Source organism: Macrotis lagotis, chromosome 3 (genome assembly GCF_037893015.1).
Source record: "Macrotis lagotis isolate mMagLag1 chromosome 3, bilby.v1.9.chrom.fasta, whole genome shotgun sequence".
Lineage (NCBI taxonomy): Eukaryota > Metazoa > Chordata > Mammalia > Peramelemorphia > Peramelidae > Macrotis > Macrotis lagotis.
In genome coordinates this window covers 204,624,005-204,649,429 of record NC_133660.1, presented here as the reverse complement: position 1 = coordinate 204,649,429, position 25,425 = coordinate 204,624,005, and the positions used below count along the sequence as shown (strand labels likewise).

General features: G+C 37.4%; 1 protein-coding gene across 2 annotated transcripts; it reads right to left on the bottom strand.

Annotated features, from left to right (window-relative positions):
* Nucleotides 1-5,230: 5,230 nt before the first annotated feature.
* On the bottom strand, nt 5,231-10,026 carry FGFBP1 (fibroblast growth factor binding protein 1). Of its 2 annotated transcripts, none has more exons than XM_074227488.1 (2): nt 9,905-10,026; nt 5,231-8,171 (listed from the first exon to the last, which is right to left on the bottom strand). In XM_074227488.1, the coding sequence occupies exon 2, from the start codon at nt 8,147-8,149 to the stop codon at nt 7,442-7,444; it is 708 nt and encodes a 235-aa protein (XP_074083589.1). In that variant the 5' UTR covers nt 8,150-8,171; nt 9,905-10,026; the 3' UTR covers nt 5,231-7,441. The 2 variants fall into 2 exon arrangements, with proteins under 2 accessions (XP_074083589.1, XP_074083591.1); XM_074227490.1 differs by having other exon boundaries at nt 9,910-10,026.
* Nucleotides 10,027-25,425: the final 15,399 nt, after the last annotated feature.

Sequence of the window (25,425 nt, the reverse complement as noted above, 5' to 3'; positions counted from 1 at the left end):
TTTTTACACATGGAAAAAAGAATGGAGTGTTTTTATTCTGAAAAATGGGAAAATGTAAGACATTTTGGAGGGGAAACTAAGTTACTATTGTTTCTTTTGAAACTTAGGTTTCAAAAGGTAGCCCCCAGTAAATCTAAGATTCAATGATACCATCCCTCTCCTTTTTTCTTGTAGAAGTTTCATTCATATGCAAAGACAAGCAATGACAATTCCCCCATGCTCAATCCAAGAGATATGGATCTCTGCTTCCCCCTGCCATTTTATAAGTAAAACCTAGGTAGAGGCAATGGAATTTAAGGGACAAGATACAGATTCTTGATAAAGGAGTAGACTTAGAAGCAATTAAGAAAATGGTTACCACTCTGTATTTACAAATCCAATCCTGAACATTATTGGGACTAAGTCCACCATCTTGTTATTTGGACTTTTTGGTTATGAATGAGGAAGGAGAGAGCATGGAACACAGAATTAGAAGACTTCCATGTTATGATCAATTCTGCTTTTATTAACTCTGTGATCTTAGAAAAGTTGCTTTCTATTTTATAAAAAAAGTTGTTGAACTAGATTCCTAGTCTATGGCCTGTGGATCTTTTATTGAGGGGCAGCACAATGGAATTGTTACAAGGGCCCTTTATAACCACATCCGAATCAGTAGATAATAAAAGCAGTGCTGTGATCATGTGTAAGAGGGTGTGGTCCAAGAAATTTTTGACAGCAAAAAGAGATTGAGAGTCAAAGACCTTTCCAACCCTAAAATATCATGATATTATGATTCTTGAGGTTCAGAGACATGAATTCATCCAAGAGGCATAATTGCACACATGTGCAATCCCTGCTCCTAACCAAGACTGAGGTTGATGGATAACATGAATTGTAAAGTTCTGAGGTACAGCTGACAAAGCTGACTGGATATCCTCACTAAGTCTCACACCAACATGGTAAACTTCTGAAGTGGGACCATCAGGCCACTTAAGGAAGAACAAATTGAGTCATATCCAGGAAAATGGAGCAAACAAAAGCTTCCATGCTGATCAGCATTGAGAACAAGCCCTGGTGGCTATTGTACTTTCATCCTAGGCATTATAGGAAGATTAGCTTCAAAAAGAAAAAAGAACTTGTCTAGTGGTTATGCCATACCTGGACATAAGCCTGGTGACACAGGGGATGTGTTTCCCAAGGAGCAGGGAGAAAATATTTATTTTATTCTTGTTGCATCTTCAAAGTATATATTTGTGTTATTGTTGTTGAGTTGTTTCAGTAGTATCCCATTTTGGGATTTTCTTGGCTAAGATACTGAAGGGGTTTGCTCTTTCCTTCTCTAGCTCATTTTACAGATGAGGAAGCTGAGATAAACAGAGCTAAGTGACTTGTCCATATTCACACAGTTAGTATGTATCTGAGGCCAGATTTGAACTCATGAAACTGAGTCTTTGTGATTTTAAACACAGTGTTCTGCCCATTCAAAGTACATATCCCTTTATAAAAGCCAAATGGAATTGAGGCACTCATCACTAGGGAACTAACAGTGAGGAGAACATACTTAAATGGGGACTTGAGTAATAATGTTAGAGAAGAGATGCCCCAATCCCTCAAGGTACTCTCCTGGAACCCTGATGTATGTAGCTGGTCCTGAGTCAGAGCATTCTTGCTAATCAGCATTGGTATCTCTTAGTGAAATGCTGTGTTCAACATTTCTGTGATGGCTACCTCAATCACTGACTTTACTACTTTTGCCAAAATAACTTTCAGAGAGAAGCCCCAGGGGTTGTGAGGGAACTTTGATAGACTCTAGTCATTCAAGTTAATATTGGTATGTGACTACACAGAAAAAGAACAAGAAAAACTCGAGGGAAAACCTATCCAGGAGGAATTCAAGACTATATCTTACTTCAGTGGCAGAGGAGGGTGAAAGAAAACTCTGACCTCACAGGAAGAGGACCTGAAAAGGAAAGGGAAGAAAAGGAGAATGGAATAAGATTTTTATAGTGCCTTCTCTAGGTTGGGGATTATTCTAAGTGCTTTTCTTTTTGCTGATTCTCCCATCCACTCTGAAAGGTAGATCCTTATTGTTATCCTCAATTCACTGTTGCAGAAACTGAAGCAAACAGAGGTCTAAGTGATCTGCCCAGGGTCACATATTCAGTAAATGTCTGAGATCGTACAATACAATGTTTGTCCTTCATTTTCAAAGAAGACCACAAAATCAGGGAGGGGATGCCATGACAAGCACATGAATTGAATTTGAGTGAGGGATGCTGTGGTAAGTCACCAGTCTCACTTTCTCCACCTTAGCCTGGATCCATGATATGGATCAGGATGACTGGAGATGGCCCTAGATGTGAGGAAGTCAGGGTTAAGTTAACTTGCTCAAGGTTACACAGCTAGTAAGTGTCAGAGGCTGGATTCAAACTCCCATCCCCCTGATTCCAAGGTCAGTGCTCTATCCAATATGCCATCTAGCTGCCCCACATATGAGGTCATATTTGAACTCTAGTCTCCCCGACTCCAATCCCTGCTCCATTGGCTTCCCCATAACATCATCACAATATAATATCAAGTCTTAAGCACTGATAATGATGGAAACACTTATTGGAAGTTTAGGGTGATCATATTCTGTTTCCCCTCTCTTCTCTACACCCTTTTCCTCTGCCCTACACCCTGGACAGAGGCTGTGTTAAAATTATATCTTACTCTGGTCCTCCAGACCACCCTTCTTTCCCCATCCCTTTTTTAGGCAGTATGTTAAGTTTATAAGTAGTCACTCTGAAGTGGCAATAGTGAGTACTGATTATAAGGGGGAGTCTACAAGTCACCTCAAAGATCAAAGGAGCATAAATCATAACCTGTATCGTATATTAACCCCAAACCACATCCTGGCAATCTGTGCTAAATCAGGAAAAGGCAAATAGATGGACTGTGTGAGTTCTGGTCCTATGATATCTAAATTTCAGCCAGCTACAGTCATTTTGCAGCAGATCCTCAAATAGTGCTGATAATTTTGAGATAATACAGACATTTTAACTTTTAAGTAAGTTTTACTGATGACTGAAATGATATTTAATGATGACTGAAATGATAGTTAATGAAATAACTTCCATATGACCCAGATAAGAGTCAGTCTCTTCTAGAAAACTCTATAAAAATGGGTCATTGAACTCCTGTTCCCTGAGTCCTCCATGAGTCCTTGAGTCCTGACTGCTGAATGCTGGCAACTCTAATTTGTGGTTTTACAGGATCGATTATCTGTGCCTCTTCCTCCTTACTGTCTACTTGCCACCACCCCATTCCCCATTCCCATCAGTCTCTGAACACTTTTTACCATTTGTCTCTGTATTTTTTGTGTTGTTTGTCCCCATACCTTCTGTGCCTTATTAAAGTATAAACACAGCCCTGTTTCTCATTGATTTCCCAGGGAGTACCCAAAGAATCATGTGTGCCTTCCCCCATTTCATAATTTCATACATTAATTCTCAAGTCAGTGTCTCTTCTTGTCTTAATAATAATAATGTTTTCATTCTCAAAGAAGACTACAATATATCATGACAGCATGTGATTTGGATTTGAATGAGGGGAGCTGTGCTAAGTCACCACACTCATTTTCTCTTCAAGAGTCATCTGGGTCCATATCCAGTTATGAATAAGGACAACCAGAGATGGCTCTGGATGTGAGGCAATAAAAGAATTAAGTGACTTGCCCAAAGTCACACAGTTAAAAAGTGACAAGTATTTGAGGCTAGATTTGAACTCCTGTCCTCCTGAATCCAAGGCCAGTGCTCTATACACTGCCACTTAGCTGGACTCAGGACAGGAATTCAAATTCAGCCTCAGACACTTGCCACTTACTAGCTGTGTGACCTTGGGCACCTCACTTAACCCTGATTGCCTTGCATCCAGGACCATCTCCAGTCATCCTGATTCCTATCTGGTCACTGGACCCAGATGGTTCTGGAGGGGAAAGTGAGCCTGGTGACTTAGCACAGCCCCCCTCACTCAAATCCAATTCATGTACTGGCCCTGGCATCACCTCCCTGATGTTGTAATCTTCTTCAAGAATGAAGGACAAACAATACTTTGTGTCATACTTCCCTGCTGACCTATTATCTCAAGGTTGAAGGAAACCTTGAAGGTCATCTGTTCTACTCCATACCTTCACTAGAAGTGTCACTCTTCCATATTTCTGTTTGCCTATAATTATCTATGTGATCACAGGTAAGCATTTACTTCAATATCTTTGGACCCTCAGTTTCCTCATCTGTGAAATGGGGAAAAGAAAACCTTTCTTACCTTCCTCAAAGAGCAAAGAACATTCCTTCTAAAGAATATTACCAGTGACAATACTCTCATTTGAGGACTTCCAAACCACATGTTCACTGAGGTTGGGCATTGTTTTTAAACCTTTATATTTTTTTTATTCACTTGGAAACAGTCTCTCCTAATCCATTCATAGGGCTATGCACCCAGGAAGGAAGTTTCCAGTGGAGACAAAAGGAGCCAAGCTGAGGAGGAAGACAATGTAATAAGTACATTAAGAAAAAAGCAAAAACAAATACTCTATTGTTCTCAATATTCTGTTATAGGAATTTTCTCTGGATAGACTGGCATGAAATAGTAAGTTCTGTCATCCAGATTTCACATCTTCTTCATGGATAAGGTAGAAGGAGATTCATAAATTCAAAACATTTTAAAACATAAAGGGACCTTAGAGTTTAAGTCCAACCCACTTGTTTTATAATTCAGGAAACCAAGGGAAAGGACTTTCACCTTTTTTGGGTGATTTAAGGTTACCTGGAAGATCCTGTAATCATATCCCAGTTTAATTAGGGTATAAAGTTGTAATTGGTAATAACCTTTTACCGAGCAAAGAGAATTCTTTCATTCACTAACATATACACCAAATATTTATCGAGTGTTTACTCTATGCAAGAAAGATCTAGATATTGTTAATGCTGACATCAAGACAACGTGAAGATTGATGGAGAGATAGGGATGGAGTATGAACGTGCTGATTGTTATTATTGTTACATAATTGCCAGTAAGGGTTCTGGGTTCTGGGTTCTGGATTCTGGACTTGGGGTCACATCCCTACTTAAGTGACTAGAATGACTAGAATTTGGAAATAGCTTAAATGACCAAGTCACCAAGTCACAAAATTTTTTTAATCCATGAAGAAAACAGAAATAGTAAGATAAAAATTTTTTATTTCAAAGTAAAAAAAATTCATTATCTGCAAAGAAAGGAGATAATTCAAAGGGTTGCTGTGGAGATCAAATTGTTGTTTTGTCAGTTGTCTCCAACTCCTTGTGACCCCTTTTGGGGTTTTCTTGGTTGCCTTTTCCTTTTCCATCTCTCCACCTTTTTGAGGCAAAAAGGGCCTGCCCAAGTCACACAGCTGGGAAGAGCCTGGGGCAGATTTGAAAGATGAGCCTTCCTTACTTCCTGTGGGATCTTGCTGCCCAATGTATCTATAGTCTTTTGTAAACTTTAAAGTGCTATGAAAATTTTAGCTATTATTATTATTATAGTTATATAAATTTCATATATATTATGATAGTAATGATATAATATCAAGTCTTAGACAATGATGCTTAAAACATTTTCTATAATCACAGGTCATAAGACATAGACCTGACCTTAGAGATCATGTAGCCAAACCCCTTTGTTTTATGAGACTTAAGAAACAGATTGCACAAAGTGACAAAGGTAGTAAATAGTAAAGATGTGATTCAAATTCAGATCCTTTGGCTGTTAACATACATATTCCTCCAGCTCTTCTCTCTTCCTCTAGCTGTTTCCTCGGCCTATACCCAGGATAGAGATTGCTCTTGGGGAACTGACCTCTCAACTGGTACTTCTTTGTAACTCTTCTTACCCATTTTCTGGAAAGGCATGAGGGATAGTCCCTCAAGAGATTTATTAGACTAACAACATTAGACAGGGCCAAAGATGTGAACTAAACAAAACCAACTATCAGTGTTCCCAGCACCTTTATACTCTTGAAAGAATGGTATGATATAATAGGAAATAGAATAGGCTGTAATATCATAATTGCTATCTGGAAATCTGAGTTCCAAACCTAAGTCCCTATCCCCATTTCCTTCCCTTCCCTCTCCTCACTATATGACTTTGGGAGAAAGGGGTCATTTCTCTATTCTTCTGTTCTTCATTCATATAAAGGAATAATAATGTCTTCCTGACCTATTCCACAGAATTATGGTGAACATCCAAAGAGAAAATTTATAAAAAGTACTAGATAAAACATTATTATTCCCCCATCCCTCTATCAAAAGCTTGTATAAGATTAACACTAAGCAACTGATAATTATAAATGACTTTAAATGTGGTCCCTGCTCTAGAATTTGCATCTCAATAATTATCAAAACTTGCGGTTAAAGAGATGAAGCTTCAAAGGCAGAATGATAAGGTTAGTCAGATAATGCTAATAGTTAAATTGCTATTAAGTGACTTGCACAGTTTCACATAGCCCGCATGTGTAACACCTGGAATCTGAACTAAGGTCTCCCTGACTCTTAGGTTGGCTCTGAAGTTAGTGACAAGGAAAACTGGTGAATTAGGAACTGAGTGGGATACTTCTCAGATCTTTTTCCACTCTGTGAACTTCTCCAGGCCCAATCTTTTACTCAGTCCCACCTTTCTCCTTCCTATATGTTGACCTCCTCAGCACCCAATAAGCTTTGAGGTTTCCTGGGGTCTTGATCACTCATCTAAGGGAAAGTATCCCAGGTTCTCCCTACCTCCTGGCCAGTTTTAATGTAACATTAGTACTGTTTACCCTGAGGCACTAATTTCACTAATTAAAACTCTGGAGAAGAGTTTTCCTAGATTCCTGACATCACAACCCACAAAGAGAGAGAGTTTACTCCATCTCCCTAAGTATGGGTCCTATTTATAGCAGCAGACAGAGAGAAAGCAAACATTGGCTAAACAAATTTGCAAAACTTTATTATCTTGACCAAAGCTGGGGTGCCCGGCCAGGTGAGAAGCACTGTGTCAAGGAAGTACATTGCACTGAAACCATCTCTTTGGCTTGCTGAACCCGAATAGGAATAGAAGAAAATTTTCCATGTGTGTATATATGTACTTATATAAATGTACACATGCACCTATGCATCTTTGCATAAATATTTACATGTATCTACATTTATGTGTATACACAGATATACAACTTCTTTTACAGCCTTTGTAACATCTGCTCGCAATTGTAAGCAGCCTGTATGAAAATAAAATGAAGTATAAATTCCAAAATATAAAACAAGAAAAAAAATTACAAAACACATTTAAATATATAGCTGTCCTCCATTTCAGCATCATAAAGTTCATGCTGTAAAGGGAAGAGTGAATGAATTTTCTGCAGCACATGAAGAGAGAGAAAGGCTCCAATTAGGGGCAGGGACTGAAAATTGGCGAGTCTCCTAAGAGTTTGCTAGCATTTTTTGTCCTGTAACATAGTGAGTAGAAATGTGCATAATGAACTCCAAGACTCTCCACAAAAGTCTTCTGCCACCTTCCTCTGGTTGATCACTTCCATATCCTCCTCGCACTTTGGAGTAGTAGACTGCTGATTAGTTGGCAGGAGAGTCAGAGCAGCTGGTTTCTCAGTGGAAGCTGCTATTTGGGGATCCTTTTTTCCTCTATTATCCTGGCTCTTACTCTTAATGGTGGAGTCCACCATTTTGAAATGGGCTTCTTTGGGGCCTTTCTTACACACACGGGTCTTGAGCACACCCTTTGGGTCTGCACAGAGGTTCTTCTGTTTCCGAAGGGCACGGCCAATTTGTTTCCAGTAGGCTTTTTCATTGCCTGAAAAATGGGGGCAGGAGGAAGGATTGCCTGCATAGGTACACTCAAATTGGGCTTCCTGTCCTTTACAATATACTTTCAGGGTGAGACCTTCCTCAGTCACTGCCCAAGTACAGGGAACTTTCTCTTGAGTAGAAAACTTGCCCCTGGGGTGTTTTATACCTCCCTTAGTTTTTTGGTCTCTTTCATTTTTGCCAGGAGAGTCAGGCTGTTTCCATTCTCCTTTACCTTCTCTCCCATTTTTTCTTTTCTTCTGTTTTTCACAATCTACCAAGAGCATCTGTGAGACCAGAAGCAGGATGGAGAACAGGGCAATACCTTTTATCTTCATGCTTCCAACTTGGGTGTGAAACCTGTTTTACAAAGTCAGATTAGTCAGAGGGCCTTTCCTCTCAGAAGCTCCTCCCTTTTCCTTTGTCCCACCATTCCTGCTGACAACTCTCTCAGACCCACATATAGAGTAGCATATAGAGGGATAATCTCTGGCTCCTGGAATTATGAGAATCACATCAACTCATGCTTGAAGAGCCACCCTTTTCCCTGCTGGGAACTTTTAACAGTCCAATATACTCTTTTAAAAAATGTTTTTGCAAATGCTTCTCTCCAGAACTTTGCTTAAAGTTGGATGAGTAGCAGAATCAGAGGCTCCCAGATTTTCAATAGGGAAGAACTTTAGAAATTTTAGTCCAATTTTCAGACTTTATGGATGAGGAAACAAAGGCCCAGAGAAAGGTTATATAATTTCCCAAGACTATACAAATATTAAGAAAGACAGACAGGATCTGATTCTAGATGTTCTAATTCAAAATACATGATTTTCATGATGCCACCCCTGTGGTTTATTTATTCATTCCTTATTTGACTACTGTTTGTAGCAAATGTGAGGAAGCTAAGGTGATCTATACATGAAAATAAAGGATTCTCTCCCATAGAGAAGTGTCTAGTCAGGGCTGTGCCACTAAGGAGCTCTGTGATCTTGGGCAAGTTACCTTCCCTTGCTGGTCCTCAGTGAAGCTAGATTATCTATAAATCCAGGTCAGCTCCAATATTCTGTTCATCCCTATAGAAGATACTCCAAATCTTTGAGCACAATTTATAGAGAAAGAAATTATTGAAATTTTTCAAAAGAAAGAAAGAGAAAAAAAGGGAAGGAAGAAAGGAAGAAGGAAGGAAGAAAAAGTGAGATAAGAAAAAGAGAAAAGAAAAGGAAATGAAGGAAAGAAACAGGAAGAAGGAAGGAAAGAGGAGAGAAACAGAGAAGGAAAAAAGGACAGAAAGGAAGGAAAGTAGGTAGGATGGAAGGAAGGAAAGAAGGCAGGAAAGAGGGGAGGGAGGAAGAAAAGAGGACAGAGACAAATAAAAAGAAAAAAGACAAAGGAAAGAAGGAAGGAAGGAGAGACAAAGCAAAACAAAAAGGAAGGGAATAAAAGGAGAAAAGGAAAAAGAAAGAAAAAGAAGGAAACAACGAAGGAAAGAGGAAGAAAAGGGGAGAAAAGGAAAAAGAAAAAAGAACAGGAAAGATGCAAAGAAGGAAAAGGAAGAAAAGAGGACAGAAAAATAAAAAAGACAAAAAAGGAAGGAAGTAGGATAAAAGAAGGAAATAAAGAAGGGAGGGAGAAAGGAACAAAGGAAAGAGGAGATAGAAAAAGAAAAAAGACAAGAAGATAGAAAGGAAGGAAAGAAAGAAGAAAAGGAGGAAGAAGAGGGTAAATAGGACACTTTAAGTGGCTTCATTTTTGTACATGAGAAAGCATTTGCAAGTTCCCCAAGTTTTTTTTAACTAAACTCACTCAAAAAGTTAAAGGAACTAGAATCACAGAATCATAAACTGTCAGATTTGGAAGGGACCTTAGGCATTCTTTAAGTCTGATTTCTTCTCTTTACACAGCTGGAGACCAAGACCTAGCAAGGTTAAGTTCTTTGTCCAAGATCACCTAGTAAGTAGCACATGGTTGGGACTCAAACCAGGAAAGGAGATTTTTAAACTTACTGCTCTTTTACTTGGGGGGACCCTTCTGGCTTTGGTCTCATGAGACCACTCTCACATTGAAAGTAGAATAGAAGCAGAGACTTGAAAGTCACTTACCTTACCAGTTTCAACTCCACTGCAGTTTAGGATCTCTCTGTAACCTTTCAGAAGACCTGGACTCAATTGGTAAGCCACTGTGTTACTTATACAGCCGGGAGCACTCCCACAGTCCAATCATAAGCTCTTACAACATGATACTACAGAAAAGGAAAAAAAAAACCCTTTATAACTTTATTCATTTCTTCTCTTGGCTACACCCACTTGAGAGGGTGCCAGCACTGGATTGTAACGTGTAAAAGCCCATCACCTGCCTGCTTGCCATGGGGTGACAGAGGTGTGGCTGCCTAAATGAGATACTGCATTAGCCAAGTCCTTCTGCTTTCAATCTCAGGAAAGATTGGTGTTCAGTTAATTTGCTGTCCTCTCAAAAGTTCTTATCCGGTTATGGGTACCTCTGCTGAACTGTTTCTGAGGGTTCTTTACTGTCACCCCATCCCTAGATAGTTTATTACTCATAAGCAGCAGGATCAATGGCAAAGGGAAAATTTAGACTTATTTATTCTAATTTATGGGGTGTATATATCTGGGGCATCTTAGCACATTGCTAGATCTTCAGATTTATGGAGTATCAGAAGTTGAAAGGACCTTTGAGATCAACTCCTTCATTTTACAGAGGAGGAAACTGAGACCCAGAGAGGGGAAGCAATTTGTCCAGAGTCGCACACTGCATGAGAATGTTTAAATAAGAGAGAAAAGATTCTCTACTCAGATTCTTGCTCTTTGCTGGTGGTGATGCTGGAGCATGTAAGGAACCTGTAGAATTTTTAAGGTTGTTAAAAAAACATCAGAATTTAGTTATCTTCTGCTGAAAATGTCCTGTCTTCAAAAATAAAAAAAAAAAATCACCCACTTTTGGGACTCCACCAAGTCTCTCAGAAGGATGTACTTGTAACAGGGCCCCATGAGACATATCAGCTGGCCTCATAGAGCCATGAACTCAGATTCAGATTCCTCCCATAAGATGTACTTCTTGTATGAATGAACTGGGCAAGTCATAATGAGTCTCTGAGTATAAGTTGAAGAGGCAGGGATCATATTAATAGTTAATATTTAACTTGGGCTTTAAGGTTCGTAAGGCACTTTCCACATTTTATCTCATTTGATCCTCAAAACAACTCTGTGAAATAAGTTTTATCCTTGTCCCCATTTTTCAGATAAGGAAATAGGAGTTATGTGACTTGCCCAGGATCACAAAACTGCTAAGAGTGTAAGTTCAGAAATTGAGCTCAGGTCTTACCAACTTCATATTCTTAATAATTTTTTTGGCAATGCAATACGGTTGTGACTTGCCTATGGTCACATAGCTAGTAAGTATGAAGTATCTGAAGCCACATTTGAACTCAGCTCCTCCTGACTTCAGGGCAGGTGCTCTATCTATTGTGCCACCGAGCTGCCTCTTTACTGAATCCAGATCTGATGTTCTATCCCCTGCAGAGACTCAATGGTGAGCCCCACTGGTGGAGTGAGTTCCTCACTAGGTGCTCCCTGTACCTATAAAATTACAGATTTCTTCCCTTTCCTCTATTTACTTATAATGGTTTAGAATGTAAGCTTCTTGAAAACAGGGATAGTTTCAGTTTGGGATCACAAAAAACCAACCTAAAACCTTACACATTTTTCTTTTTAGACTAGACCAATGATTTTGCTAATACAGGGAATTTCCTGTGAGGAAATTTTCTTTGCCAATGATCACCTACACTACAAGATAGATACTTGGAAAGTCTCCTGGGGCATTGAGAGGTTAAGTGAGAATAATATCATAGGTAGGACTTGAAACCAGGTCTTCCTAATTTTAAGGCTTTCTTTCCTACCCAATATTTCACCTTAAACATAGTGGATCTACTCAGCAAGGCATGGCCACATTAAAGAAAAAAGAATTGCAGTAGCTCAAAGGAAATGTGAGATGCACGAATTTAGAGACATCTCCACTCCAAATGTTCATGTGGACTATTTGTACCTGATCTGTTGTAGAACCTTTCAAGATGGTATTAGTCTCATTAGGCCCTCATTAGTCAAACACACTGTTGTACCTTGACCCCAACATGATATCGTCTTAGTCCTCTTCAGGTAAGAAGGTCAACAACAGCAGTAGATGCTTTAAACACTAATTTTCTCTCTTGAACCTCCCCCCCCATTTTGAGAAGCTAATTTTAAAGAAATTGTTTTCTCCATGTGATATCCTATCCAGACCAATATTCTTTTTTACGTTTTTTGAAATAGCAACCATGGTTGCAGGCAGAACCTCATTAAAATTTTAAGAGCGAGTAGATTCTCAGCTAAGAGAGAGAGAGAGCTTTCCTTAACCAATGCTTTTTTTTTGCATAAAACAGTTTCCTTTGCTCATATAAATTAGAAATTAATCCATTATAAATATGTGGGATGTTTTCTTGAGCATTTCAAGAACAACTCATATGATAGAGTGATGAGTCTGGAATCAGGAAGGTTCATATTCTGAGTTCAAAGTCACCCTCAGACACTTAGTAACTATGTGACCCTGGGCAAGTCATTTAATCTTGTTTGCCTCAGTTTCTTCATCTGTAAAAGAAACTGGAGAAGAAAATGACAAACCACACATCTTTGCCAAGAAAACCTCAAATGGGTCATGAAGGGTCAGACATGACTGAACAAACTTTCTAATATGAATAATTGTCCTAATAACTATAACATTAATTACATAATAATATAATATAATTATTAAAATAATAGCAATCCCAATATAAATAAATAAAGCCCCTAATTTTTTTTTAAAAAGCACTCCCTTATTTTTCAATTCTTTGCCTCTACACGAACAAAAAAAACTGCCATCATCATTATTTATACACTTGAGTTCTTTTCTTTTTTGTGATTTAGGTCATGTAGCAGCAGTTCAAATTTTCATTGATTCACAGAGAGGGCTGAAGCAGTCTACTCTGCAGTCTGTTCCAAATTGCCAGGTCCTCAGGCTCTTGTAGAGTAGATATATGCCACAGAAATTCTCTCTCTTCCTTACAAGAGTCCAACACGTAACTCACACTCAATATTTGTTCAGTGAATTAATCCATTCCAGAAAGTATAAAGCATAAGAAAGTGTATTGATCCTTTCGCTGGGTCAATAACAGACTTCACATATGTAGCAGATGGCACAGTTTCACAAAGGTTAAGCCAGCAAGCACTTTGAACAAAGTACAAATTCATTTTCAGATTCCTTTAGTTATAGTTTTAACTCCTTAAATTTAATTCCATATGGGACTACTGTGTTCAGGATAATAAACATTTATTATAATGTTTATTGTACATGGTGCCCTGTACCAGGAGGCAGGATCACAGAGCTGACAGTCTAGAAGAGAAATATGGTGTGAGTGGATGACATCCATAAACCATAGTAAAATATATTAACTAGTTGACATAACAAAGTACTATGTGAGGTCTTTGGGGTTTTTTGTTTTTTTAGGTTTTTGCTAGGCAATGGGGTTAAGTGGCTTGCCCGAGGCCACACAACTAGGTAATTATTAAGTGTCTGAGACCAGATTTGAACCCAGGTGCTCCTGACTCCAGGGCCAGTGCTTTATCCACTGCGCCACCTAGCCGCCCCCTATGTGAGGTCTTTGAGGGAAGTTCATGATCAGCAAAGGGTTATCACATATACTGCTAATGAGACTTTCCAAAAATGTGATCCATGTCCTTCTCAATGAGTTGGGCTCAAGGAGCCAAGCAGGTTGGGAACTAATATGTGAATTCCAATGGAGATGAACATATATATCTTTTGGAGATCAATCCTTCATTCATTCAACTCCCATCTTCTTGCAAAGGATATCTAGTTAGAAAGCTTTCCTGCTTCCCTTTATCTCTCACAACAGCCTTCTTGGCACTTATAGATGAGTTTAAGGTTTGCAACTAATTGTCTACTTTGTTCTTACCTGTGATATAGGTACTGGAGGTATTGCTATCCCCAATTTACAGATGGGGAAATTGAGGATGAATGGGAAAATGATTTACCCAGAGTTATAAAGCAGAGATTTGAACCTAGGTCCTCACTGACCCCAAGTATGATAAAAGCTAATACTTTTGTAGCATTCTGAGGTCTACCAAGGCCTTTATGGATATTTCTCTTATCTGATCCTCATGACAACTCTGTGAGGGAAGAACTACTACATTTTGACTCTAAGAGTAATTCAAATCTTGAATAGATGAAGTTGGAAGAAAGATCCAAACCAGATCAAGTTCACAAAAGAATTATTTTAGTTCTTGTCAGGGAGAAGGTAGCAAAGAATTAGAAAAAATATAGATGTTATTACAGCTAAAATAAAGGTAATTAGTCACATTTAATATTGACCCACCTAAGCATTTTCTCATCATTATACACTTTTTATAAGAATGAACTACACACAAATCACATTTTGACTTGGTTTAAGAAGAGCATAGTCAGACTGTCACAAATGAGTTGCTACAATAGACAAAAACATCTCAGACAATTGCAAGAATGTGTAGAAAATATGTGATCCCAAAGTGTTCATTGTGTTGGGTTTTTTTTTAAAAAGCATTTCACTTGGCATTTCTGCTGATGATTAGGCAAAACAGAATGTTATAGACTTTTGGGCATCAAGGAATCTCTAATATTCAAGTTGAGATGCTACATGATTCTTTGAGGGATACAACCACAGGGATAATTCTATTCAATGACTTTCTGATTATTAACTTCAAGGCAGCCATACAGAAGGAAAAGCTATGTCCATCCAGTACAAGTATTTGCTATTGTTATAGATGATGCTCTGGCAGGGGTGGGAATAAGAGGGATTTCCTATTAATATTGAATTTATTCAGATACTCCTGCTTTCAGATGACATTGTGCTAGAATTGCATCAAACCCCAGAACATTTCAGTAAGATTCCTGAAATCAGCCAAATAATTTTTACAAGGAAAAAAAAGTATGAAAAAAAACATCTATTTTCAAACTATGACAGTGATTGAGTAGCCAGTCCATTGAATTAGTGTGCACATCCAGACAGGTACACAGATGGGGAAAGAGGTAGATACATTGAAATATGATGAAGTTGGATTGTATTTGGGAAACTGAGTGATGTCTTCAATAATTCCAAACTGATCTCCAAGACAACCCCATATTTTTCTTGGAAAGCTACTTGGTTGTAAATCTTAAAGGCCCACAAATTTCAAAGAACCAAAACTGTGAGTGGCCTAATAAGGCAATAAAGAGAGACTTGATGGGCAAGTGCAGAAAGATTTCTAAGCTGACTTCCATGCAAGAAGTAGCTTAAGGAATGTCATGAAGGAAATAGATTTTAAAATATTCATTAAGTAACTGTTATAGGACAGGCACTACACTATGCAAAGACATTATGAAAAAATAATAATTAAAGTGCTCACCCTTAATGAGTTTATATTCTACTGTATAATGGGAAAGAAAGTAGGCCTGTCATTTAGCAGGAGTAATGGCTAATGAAAGACTAGCGCAAATTCAACTGTAATAGCCAGTAAGTGGAAAAAAGATTTAAAAGAAGATATTCAGAATATTGAGTAGAACTTTGGTGGATCTGTTTAATTTTTTTATATAGTCATGCTATTCATGATTTTTAAGTGAACACAATTTGCATAGATTGTAATCTGTACATGTGGAGGAAATACTCATATTAATGAAATCATGAATTCACTATCTACCTGTTGGGAGGAAAATGTTTGTTAAAATTTAAAGTATTATGCAAATTGAAATTATTATCTCATTTGAGCCTCAAAAAAAAAAGTAAAGCTCCAGATCACAATTTCCCAATAGTTACCCATACTTCAAGGTCAAGGACATCACAAGTATTACCATATCTGTTTCACAAATGAGAAAACAGACTTGCTAAAGATGAGGGATTTGATCAGGGTCAATTAACATTCCTGGTCCTTATCTAAATAGCTTAAGAATTGTTGGTGTTTAACAAATGACAGTTAATTTAAACTGAACTGATATGGAACTTGAACCAAGGTTTTCTTACCCCAATTTCAGGGCAGTTTTGTCATAGTATATTTTCTCAATAAATGTTTGTTGACTTTTTTTTAAAAGAACAGCTTGATATATTCTATCATGTGCTTCTAGAGATAGGGTTTAGGCTACAACATAGTTCAGCGGGATCAGATAAAAAATATTGAGTCATAGAATCATGGATTTAGAACTGGAAGGGACCTTGGAGGCCGAGGAATCCAACCCCCTCCCTCTACAGATAAAGAAATCAAAGCCCAGAGAGGTTGTGACTTGACCAAGATAGTAAGGTGGAATTTAAACATGAGTCTTCTTACTCTGACTGTTGCTGTTTTTAACTGTACTGTCAAGAACCATATATTTGCTGATTTCAAAGAACTCTCATTACTATAAGATATTTTGGACATCAGAATATAAAAGTAATTTGAATTCCCTTAAAAAAAGTGACTATATATTATGTGCTATTTTTGGGAGACAGTGTGACATGGTGGATAAAGAGTTGGCCTTGCTTGATCTTGGGGGGAAATTGAGTTCAAATTCTGCCTCTCACTTATACTGACCATATGACCATGGGCAAGTCACTTGAAAGTCTCAATATTCTAGGCAATATAAGGTGGAGAAAAATTGCTGATCTTTATAAGTAGAGTCTCCTCATCTATAGTTTCTATCTCTTTATTTTTCATTATTATTAAAAATAACAATATATTTTATTGTTCTTTAAGGTTTACATCTGTTTTATTTATAATAACCCTGTTATAAATGGTCCATGAATACTTAATCCAGAATGATTAAAATGGTTTTTTTTTTATTAAGACATAATAAATGGCACACCTCTCTCAAAGGGAAAGGGCTGAGGAATCTGTGAAATGTTAGGTCTTATATACAGTTTGAAAGGCTTTGTTCCTGCCCCTTCATGACAATCATTGACTGGGGTCATAAATGTAATTCTTACATTCATCCCCATACATTTTCCCCTCCCTGTTCATTACCTCCTTGAGCATGTGCAGACACTAGGTTAACTCAGAATGAGTTGGGGCAGACTTGGACTAATCTCAGTTTTTGATCACATTGAGGTTAAATGTTCTGTTGTAACTCACCTACCTGCCCATAGACAACAATACAGGCAGACCCCAGTCTTTGCCATGTAAACTAACAGTTCTCCCTTCACATCCAACCACCTCCATATTCCTCACAACCCCATAAGACAAGTATTATTGTTCTCATTCTGCATACCAGAAAACTGAATTTCAGAGATAAATTATTTGTCTATATTGATATAACATATCAAAAGCAGGATTCATACTCAGTTCTTCTGACTCCAAGTCCATAGTTAACCCTCTCTTTCTAAGGATCCAGTCCAAGGTGCTGTTATATAACTGTAGCATTATGGCTGTTGATATTGTGTCCTTGACTCTCATGAACAAAGGATGAGGCAAGTAAATAATACATTTAATTATCTAATTTATTTTGTGTTTTATTGAGATTTAAATGAACCCAACACTTGGAAAAAGTCACTAGAAAATGCTTTAGATTCTCCCCAAAACTTTTTCAGCTCAGCATTGTGGATTTGCTCAGAAGTCTCAGATACTAGATAGAATCCAATGATCTCACACACTCTTGATATTATTAATTGAATGTTTTTTGAAGGATTCTGAACCTGGAAGCATGATTCTCCAAAAATGGAGAGGTTTGGAAGAATAGATATTTTTGGTGAAATGATAATGAATTCAGTTTTGAACAAATTAAGGTTAAAATGCCTCTGGTGGCTGCCATTTTTTAAAGGTATTTTTTGCAAGGCAAATGGGGTTAAGTGGTTTGCCCAAGGCCACACAGCTAGGCAGCTAGGTAATTATTAAGTGTCTGAGATCGGATTTGAACTCAGGTACTCCTGACTCCAGGGCTGGTGTTTTTATCCACTGCGCCACCTAGCCACCCCCTTGGCTGCCATTTTTAATAAATATTAGGTAGCCCTGGGCTGAAGCTCAGGAAAGAGATTGAAGGTGGATATGTAGATCTATGAGCCATCTCACAGCAATCTGGAGAGATCTGACCATTCAGTAATGGCTAGTAACTTTGGTGAGAAATTCTAGTGGTTCATGTGCATGTTTCTTTCCTTCTTCACACCAGTCCCTCTGTTGCCCCACCCCCACATCTCCAGAGAGCCAGTTGTGAAATTTTTAGTGTGAGTCTCAGAAATACTCTAATTCAGGGCTTGATTGGTTGTTTTATTGATTGTCTAGACCTAAGAAAATGATAGAGAAAATATTAATTATTCAGAATAAATTTTAAAATGTGTTGTATAATAATACATTTTCCCCCAGAGAGTTGGTTGTTAAATATTTACCAGGACAGAGATGCTTTGAGCGAATCCTTTCATTTTTTAGGGACCACTCTCTATGATTGAATTTAATTATCTCCATGATCTCTTTCATCTCTAACATTCCAAATCAGAAATCTGTCATCTTTTCTGAAAAATAAATGTACTAATGAATTCAGAGTTTTCATTTCAGTTTTCCTGAATTCAAGGTCAGAGTTAATTTTTTTTAGTTAGTTTTCAAATGTTAGGAGATTTGTCTTACCAGCAAGTGTCAGAACCTGGAGCCCTAATTCAATAATGATTTTAATCCTGCTGTTTTCTCTTTACTGGGAAATAAATGTGTGTGGGTGTCCATGTATATGCACACAGTTATATTTATATATAAAGAAATTGTCTGTGTGTGTATGGATGTGTACTCCACAAACCCCCGTTCACCCCCCAGAAACATTTGCAACTCCACAGCTCCTCCCTGTGGAAGCCAGTAACTGAGAGAGCAGACTGGAATTGTCTGTTAGCCCCCAATTTTATGTACTTCCACAGGTAAATTCTATCCATTTTTTAATTTCAGACATGAAAAATGCAATTAGTCACCCTAGTGACTTCAAGGATTTTTATCCTCTGGGTAGTAAAACTGTGTTAAAGGATTTTAAATTAACTGATTTATCTACACATATTTGGAGCTTTCCTGACAACAAATCTGTTACAAGGTCTAAAAATATTCCCAGATACTTCCATCTTTAAGCAGGATCTAAATCTTTTTGGTTTTGTTTTGGAAAGAGAAATATTTGTAAACAAAAGAACAATATGAATCAGGCATCAACAAGGCCATTCATTGTTTGTTGTTCTAAAAATTAATATTTTATGAAATTGACTTTTGATTCCAAGCTGAGAAGTTGGGGGAAGAGGTGGGAGTCTGACTTACTCTTTCTTCTTTACCAGGCAATGCTTACTCAGGCTAAATGATCTAAATGATAAATTAGCATCATCACTATCACCACCACCATCACCATTAATGCCTGTTCAAGTCCAACAGATTCCATAAGCTTGCCAAGCCCCCAAATGCTCATCTTGTTCTGTATCTTGGAATTGTGTATCATACTTTATTACTGATCCTCTGAGAGGTCATCTGGTCTCATATCACCTCCATCAACCTGCCCCATATCATCTTTCTACTGAAGAAAATGAGTTCTAGAGATGTTATATGACTTATTCAGGATCATTCAATTGTGAGTATGAAGAAGAAATCTAGGACTCATTGTTGGGGTAAAACTGTGAAGTACTGTAGGACTTCTGGGGAGTTCTACAGTAGAAGCTAGCATTAGGATATAGGATTGAGGTGGAACGAGTTCATTAGCAATTAGCTTTTTTGTTTTAACTGGTTTTTCTTGTTAACTAAGTACTGAGTTCAATTGTTTAAGAACTACGAATGCCTTCTAAATTTTAGTGCCCTGGAACAAAGCCCTAGTTACAGTTTTGGTAAGCCTGTGATACTAAAGTAATGAGGTTGATTCTAAGAGATATAGACCCATTGGGGGCATGGTCTTTATCAGCCCTATGCATAAAGATTTTCCCCCTTAGCTTGCAGTTTTTAAGGTTTTTGAAAATAGGAAAGAGTTAGGCCACATGATCTTTAAGATACCTTCCAGTTTTAAAGTCTATTGTCCTAAAAATGGACTGCTTTTAAAAATGCAGAAAGTCCTTCTCATTGGAGAGTCTGCATAATTATTTGTTAGCAGATGTTATAGTTGGAAATCCTGGTTGGGAGGAAGTTTAGAAAAGATGTGCTCTAAGGGTCTATGATGCTGGAATTTATGTACTTATTAAGTGTTTACTGTATTCCCAAGCTGCTGTAGGATGATGGATTTTTGGCCACAACTAAGACCATTGCTAACAATACCAAGCTAGCATTTATATAGCAATTTAAGATTTTCGAAGTGCTTTAAACATTTTATTTCCTTTTATCCTCACTGCCAGCCCATTAGGTAGATGCTATTACTGCAAGTTTGCAGATGAGAAGAGGGAGACCAAAGTTAAGTGACTTGCTTAAGGTAATACAGCTAGTAAACATCTGTGACACTATTTGAACACAGGTCTTTCTGACTCCTGATCCAGAGCTCTCTATCCACTGTGCTACCTAGCTGCCATAAAGGTGTGACTATCTGTATTGATAGATCTTGACAAGAAGTAGCTATAGTGAAGAAATTACAGATTCTCAAAGGAGTCAAGGAATAATACTTTGTTTGATGAAGACCTTAAAGGATAACTTATGATCTCTGCCCTCAATATCTACAATATAGTCCAGGAAGAAAAAAAATACATATAAATGAATTAATAGATAAATAAGTCAATATACAATCAAATAACAAAATATTAAACCACTCTGAGAAGACAGGTTTAGTATTGAAGAACTAATTCATGGGTATTGGCACATTTCTCTAGAACTCTCTTTCTATAGAAATATTATGAGTGAAAGGAACAAGGGAATTCTTAGAGCCAGACATGAGGGGGGCATACATTCCAAAAGTAGGGTATAGATAATTTGAAGGCACAGAGGAAAAGATGGAAATTGTATGTGGAGAAGAGTGAGTGAGCAAATGATGGATCAAATAGATGCATCAGGAAAATCACTGTAGCAACTTTTGGGAGGAAAGGAAGGGAAGGGAAGAGTCAGAGTAGCAACAAGGAGTCCCATTAGGAGGCAGGAGAAAGGAGGTAGGGTTTGAAGTAAGGTGGCTATCCTGAGAGCAAAAATAAGAGATATTGTGGAGTTAGAAATCACAAGGTTTGGAGACTAATTGGATATTGGATATATGACCCTCAGACTGTGGGCTGGGATGACTAAAAGGATGATATTGCCTTGGACAGAAAGAGGGAACTTTAGAAGAGAAGTGGATTGATGGGATGGGTGAAGGAGACATAATGGGACCTGTTTTGAACAAATTAAAAAATTTTTTTGAAGAGTTTTGTGATGCCAAAAGACTTCTAGTTGCAAATATCTAGTTTACAGTTGGAAATACTTGACTAGAGAGTAGGGCTAGATGTCAAAATATAGGTGTCATCTCTCAAGAATTATTGGAAGGATTTTAGACATCATCTGGCCCATCCCCATATTTTATGGAGAAGAAAACTCAATCCAGGTCTTATGAGAAATTTATGATAAAACTGGAAAAAAGAATTTAGACCCTCTGATTATTCTAGGCAGTACCTCAAACAAACCATCTCTCTCCTTGGTGTAGTATCTCAGGTAGAATTAGAGTCCCCCCTAACCTGTTGTCTGTCCTTCTGCTGCTCTCTCCCAGGTAGGCCGGGAAAGGGCTTGTCACACAAAATCATGGGGACTGGTTTCACCAGGTGGAGATTACTGGCCACTATCTGCTTTATCAGCATTTGGAGTCCAGATTGCACACTTTCCCTATAAAAATACCAGTCTTAAAAGTACCTTTTTACAAGACACAAGACAGACAGTGCTTATGATTTAAGAGTTCCCTGGGAGGGAAGGAAAATAAGGAGGTTAATAGTTCACCCAACAGAAATACACCTGCTCCTGGGCCAGGCAGGCCCTCAGTTTTATGTCTGGCAGTAATACTCAGATAATGCTTATGCTCAAGGGTGAATCTTTGCAATGTAGCAGATGGGTTCAAGACATAAGCCTGGTCTTTGAATTTTGGCTTTGTTCCTAACTACCTGTGTGAGCTTGGGTCAGTTACTTCCTCTCTATGGGTTTCAGTTTCCTTAGCTCTCATATGAGAGGGTTAGAGTAGATGTCTCTGAGGTCCCTTCTACCTCTGTATCTGTGAGAGACCTTCTAGCTCCAAAGAGTATGATTCTACTCAAGTTCCCTGTTTTCCATTACAATGCCCTTTCATAGATGATTAGAGTTAGCTGACAATTAAAACAACCTAGGATCATAGATTTAGAGAAGAAAAGGAACTTAGAAGTTATTGAGTCTCATCTGTTTTACAGATGAGAATACTAAGGCATAGAGAAGTTGACTTGCCCATGCTCACATGAGAGTAAGAGTCTGAGTTCTTGACTTCAAATTAGCTACATAATGCTCCCTCTCTCTTTGAGTCTTCATTTTACACTTTATCTGACCTCAGAATCTTCCTGGACAAGATACTTCACCTATTTTGCCTCAATTTCCTCATCTGCAAAATAAGAATAAGTGATGGCACTGATCTCTCTAAGTGTGATAATAATTATAAAGCTCTTAGCACATAGAAGATGCAATATAAATGTTAGATATTATTATTTTTACAAAAAGGGGAAACATAAGCCCAGAGAGGGGGACTTGCCCAACGTCATAGACAGTAAATGACAAAGTCAGAATTCATGCTCTTGTCTTCCCATATACAGTGTCTTCTTATACCAGTCTGCCATCATGTTGGGTTTTTTTTCCTCAAGAAGAAAGGCAAATGGAATTATGATCCTTTTACTTGGCAAAGATTTGTGGTGATTTGTTTAAACAGATTTGTAAGTTCATCCTCATGAGAAACAATGCAGTATTTCACTTATGCACTTATGGTCATAGAAAGCTTCTTGGAGTGAAGTGGTCTGGCCAGACTCACCTAGTCACTGTATGTCAAATGTTGGACAAGAACAAAAGAGTGAAAGAAAGCTCAGTATAATAAAATCCCATTTATCCCTATATCACTTCCCCCATTACTTGAAAGTTCCTTGAGGGCAGAGATTGCAATTTGTCTCTTATTGTAACCTTAGAGCTTGGAGCATTCCCTGGATATAGCAATGTTTATTAAGGATTGTTACTTGGGCAGGGGCCAGGAAAGAAACTAAAAGGGCCCATAAACAGTCAAAACAGATACATAACATTCATATGATTATATTCATTATATGACCCAAATATACATTACTAACAAGTTTGGTTGTCCTGTTGCCCCCAACTTAGTCGTAGACGAGAAGCAGCAGACTAGAAGCTTGTGTGTTTGGGGGGTCAAGTAGCAAAGTTTTGAAATGATAGAAACATAAATATAGCAAGGAAGTACAGTTTATGTAAGAACTTCATCTTGGGACATTTATTTTAGAGATGTTAATTCACATTGCCAACAGCCCCTTAGGCATCACTATTACAGTCCACTATAACAGTTGAGGATAATGTGTTTCTTTAAAAATAATCCTAGAGGCAACATTTTGCCTTTATCCACCATTTTGTGAAGCTAAATTCCAACTGCTTGTAAGTCACCTGATTTTGGATAAATCATAAGATTATGCCCCCTACCAAACCAAAAAGTTAAAATGTAGACATAAACAATGCTATTAGTTTAGATAGAGAATCAGAGGAGCAACCAGATTCTGTCTTTGAACACAGCCTCCATCTTGTGCTGCTACATATATTCTCCTCCATTTTCTTGTTTTTCTGGTATTCATTTATGAAAAACTAGATTATATAATCCATCTATTGTTTCGTACATGCAGGAGGATGCAATTAATTGACATTTTTCATTTTATGAAGTCCCCCCCTCCCAACTGGACCAAAGTTTATGCTTTCCCCTTCTCAACGTAGAAAACTCAAACTTTCCTCCAATTAGAAATTAGAGTATCTAAATTTGTGTGTTATGCATAATTAATATGGAAATATGTTTTACATGATTGCACGTATATGAAATTGCTTACCTTTTTAGGGAGAGGGAGAAAATCTGGAACTCAATTTTTTAAAAAATGAATGTTAAAAATTGTCTTTACAAGTAATTAGCAAAATTAACTACTATTAATTTTTATTATAATTAATTGGACTTTTTGGACTTAATTTGATTAATTGTTTTTCAGGCATAAAATTCTGTTTTATTATATATTCAGGGTCTTTGGTCTAACTGGGGAATCCACTGACCCATTCTTTTGAAAGCTTAGCCAATAAATCATCCATGCTCAGATTATTTTATTACTTATTATTAATTACCCATTACAAAAAGTTTCCTGATTCAAGAATGTTCTAAAGTAATGCCTCACCACACTATCTCCCAAATCCCTCCACCAATTAGAAATGAAGTTTCACAATCTCTATAATTCTGTTTTACCTGGGTTTTACTCCCTGCAATTGTAGAACTCCAGCTGTGTAGAAAATCCAAGGTTCTGGATAATTGGTTACCAAGAACCTTGGCCCAGGTTTGTTTCTGCAATTACATGCATTGCTAAATAAATCAATGTCTGGATGTAATTCCTTTGTTTCCACATGACAAATAACCTTGACCAAGTTAAGTTTAAATCTGAAATTTCCTCCTCACTGCCATCCAAGCTTACATTTATACAAGGCTCTATGGTTTACAAAAATTTTTGAGAACAGGATCTGTATTTTTTTCTTTATATTCCCAGTACTTAGCATAGTTCCTGATAAATAAATGCTTAATCAACGTTTATTGCCTGAAATGCCTACAACTGAGATTTCATCAACAGAGAAGTTTTTATGTAGAAATTTCCTCTGCCAAGGACTTTGCTAGGGACAGTTATCTATGACTTAAAAGTTAGGTGTCTAGAGCATCAAGAAATTAATTGCTCAAGGTAAAGAATTCAAAAGCAAGGTCTTCCCAACCACACAATTAATTACCCAAGAGTTGCCTGTCTTTACACACATCATCTCATTTCATCCTTACATTGTGTCTATGTATAAGAAGATATAATCCATATTATCCCCGTTTAACGGATAAAGAAATAAAAGCCCAGAAAGTAACTTCCTTAAGGTAATACAACTAGTTTTACAAACTTGATAATAACAGTAAAAAAAAAAATTATTTCAGCCCTCTCTTCTCTAGGCAAAAGAAATTTTAGTCTTGCATCTTGAGATAAAACATTCTATAATAAAAAGGGTGTTGGACTTAGACCATATTTTGAATTTTCCTACTGGCTATGTGATCTTGGACAGACCTTGGATTGGCAAATGATGTGTTTAATAGATTATGTTGGCATTTTCTGTTGAAGATGGCAAGAATATATATAATAATTATAGAAAAAATTTTATCCAAAATATTTAAAATAATTTTTTCCTAAATAAAAGATAAAAAGTTAACTGGAAAAACTCAGCATAAACAGAATAGCTCATTCCTTAGCAATGCAAAATAAATGAAGTGGTTCTAGCATAGCTGTTAAGTACAAGAATTATTATTACATAGGAGGTAGTCATGTACATCTGCATAACTGAACAAAGGTAACCAGTTCCCTGTTCTTTCAAGACTAAATTAGAGGAAACAGGCCAAAGAGAGACTTTGTGATTAAATTTTAATAGAAAGGACAATG

Coding starts and splice junctions, on each gene's coding strand:
- FGFBP1 (XM_074227488.1), bottom strand. CDS start 8,149: ATGAAGATAAAAGGTATTGCCCTGTTCTCCATCCTGCTTCTGGTCTCA.